This window comes from Labeo rohita, unplaced genomic scaffold, assembly GCF_022985175.1.
Source record: "Labeo rohita strain BAU-BD-2019 unplaced genomic scaffold, IGBB_LRoh.1.0 scaffold_204, whole genome shotgun sequence".
Classification (NCBI taxonomy): Eukaryota; Metazoa; Chordata; class Actinopteri; order Cypriniformes; family Cyprinidae; genus Labeo; species Labeo rohita.
In genome coordinates this window covers 60,990-63,384 of record NW_026128264.1, presented here as the reverse complement: position 1 = coordinate 63,384, position 2,395 = coordinate 60,990, and the positions used below count along the sequence as shown (strand labels likewise).

The 2,395-nt window shown below is 37.1% G+C and overlaps 1 protein-coding gene across 1 annotated transcript in view; it reads right to left on the bottom strand.

Annotated features, from left to right (window-relative positions):
* Positions 1 to 2,192: 2,192 nt before the first annotated feature.
* Positions 2,193 to 2,395, bottom strand: part of LOC127159262 (CD48 antigen) — a 5,379-nt gene continuing 5,176 nt past the window's right edge. The window contains exon 5 of the mRNA XM_051102140.1: positions 2,193 to 2,299. Coding sequence (XP_050958097.1) covers positions 2,193 to 2,299 — 107 coding nt within the window. The remainder of the gene's footprint in view (positions 2,300 to 2,395) is intronic.

The following is a 2,395-nucleotide window of genomic DNA, read 5'->3' as shown; positions in this document are numbered from 1 at the left end:
GACGTCCGGGCGTGGCCAGCTATGCAAATCTGCACACCCAATTTTCATTGGCCTTTCTCAAAACTGTCAGAGGTGTTTGGGCTCTCAAGGGCGACCCCTAGTGTCGTACACTACTCGACACAACGTCTCCGTTCCCTCCATCAGGGAACGAGGGTTACCATACGTAACCGAGACGTTATTCGCTTATTATTTGCGTTGCTTCGTGCCTGTAATTAAGCAAATCAAGCAAAACAGCTTATAGACGATTTATCATATCACACAAACTATGCATTGTTTTGACACTGTTGCAGTTAATACTTTAATGCTTAACACTGAAACGTCGTTACCTTTTCCAAATAATCCATTAAACAAGCAGCGATTAGAGGAGCGTGCGTGCACTAATATTTTCACTTCTATTAGTTTGGGCGTTGTCTCAACGACACGCCCACAAAAGTGGAAACTCATGAACATTCACTCTTGCGCCACCCATTGGAACCAAATATTTCAGGAACCGAATATATTGTAACACCGTTCTGGTGCATCTCGAAGTACCGCGAGAGCGCGTGAAAGCAGTGTGTTCGACATGAACTACGGTCACAAACGGCGGTCAACAAAAGTAGCAGAGAGCAGTCTGTAATCTTAAATCTATATGCACAATTTCACACCGCATCGATATTTTCTGTGGAATAATAGAGATATCTTGTATACAAGAAATTCAATCTTTAATCAGTCATGATATGACAATGTAATATTTACTGTTAGTCAGTTGTTTAATGAATATGGTTTGCTTTTGACATACACAGAATTCCTTCAAAAAAATTAAAATTCCTGTGAAACCAAAAGACTAAGTTATTTTTGGATGCAAATTCCAAGTAAAGTTGTTTCATTATTACGTAATTCTGTACATTCCATTAATACTGACCAACCATTGACTTTATTGGTGATATTAATATTGTTAAAGATAAATGCAGTAATACATATATTAGAAATGTGTTAAAGAATAATTATGTGCCATGCTCAACAGTCTTTTGGTTTTTCATAAGTAATAAAGTAAAAGAGGTATCTTTTAAGATACTACACAGCATTTACCCTGTTAAAAAATTATTTGAATGGTTCAAACTGGATCTGGAAAACTCTTGTGAGTTTTGTGGTGTTGTTAAATAATCTTTGACTCATCTTTTCTTTCAATGTGTATACTCAAAATTATTTTGGGTAGATGTCTCTAACTTTATGTCTAGGATGTTGGTACAATAATAGAAATAGAAATGTATGATTTTGTATTCTTTTTTGTACAAGATACTATTGATTCTAAAAGTACAATTTCCTTTCTTACGCAACTAATTGTTTTATTTGGAAAATATCACATTCATGTAAAGAAATGGACTAAAGCTAAGCCTAATTGTGAACATTTTATTAAAAAAATAAACAATATGGTTATACTTTGCAAAATATTAGAAACAGAAAAGCTAAAAAGACATATGAAGCACTGTGTCACTTTAATTTGGTTAATTAAATGTTTTATTTTTCTTTTATTCCTGGCATAAATCTTTTTTACCCATGTACATGCACTTGTTCTTTTGTGTTTTTTTTTTCTTTCTCTCTGTATACCCTCTTTCTATTTCTTCTATTACAGTTGTGAGATGTATATATTTGTATTAATATGTTCATAATTGCATAAAAAAGGCTAGAAGGGATACAGCTCCGACCGGAAACTAACAATGAAATTAATTGTTCTAAATATTAGATTGTGTTTTTTTAGCGTCTACACCTACCCCAACCCTAAACTTAGCCCTTACAGTAAGGGCTGTTTTCAAAACAGCATTATTGTTGTACAGTGTAAGAAAAATAACGTTAGATTGATGCGCGCATGCCCACTAGCCAGAACTGTCCTTTCTAGCCGTTACCCCTGCAGCCGCTCTGAAGAAACTGCGCCGACTGAGTCAGAATCGCTATTGCCATACTCTGATGCCACACGTGACAGTCACGAGGCATCTGTGCCGACAAAATTTCTAACCAGCCTGCACTGCTTCAAGTCAGAATTTGATCGAGCTGTGCAGCGATGCGTTAAGTGGAACACACTTTGTTATTTTTAATCGTTCTCACGGTACTTTGATGTTGTACACCAATCGGCTTGTTTGAGAGGAGCAAAATCTGTGCAGAACCGATGACCGGTGATCACTGCAAGATGCATGCTGGTTACAAACGTATTCGAGTTACGTCCGCCTTGCTCTGTTGTGATGCTGTGCCAAAAAACACTCATGACAGCGAGGCGGCTGAGTCAGATTGAGCAGTCGGGCGCAGTAGCTCTCCACCGACTGCGCTGACCAAAAGGACGATGGGAAACAAGTTGAATTAACAAGTGTACATGCCACCTTTAAATAATATTATCGCTCATAAACAAAGACAAAAAACCAAT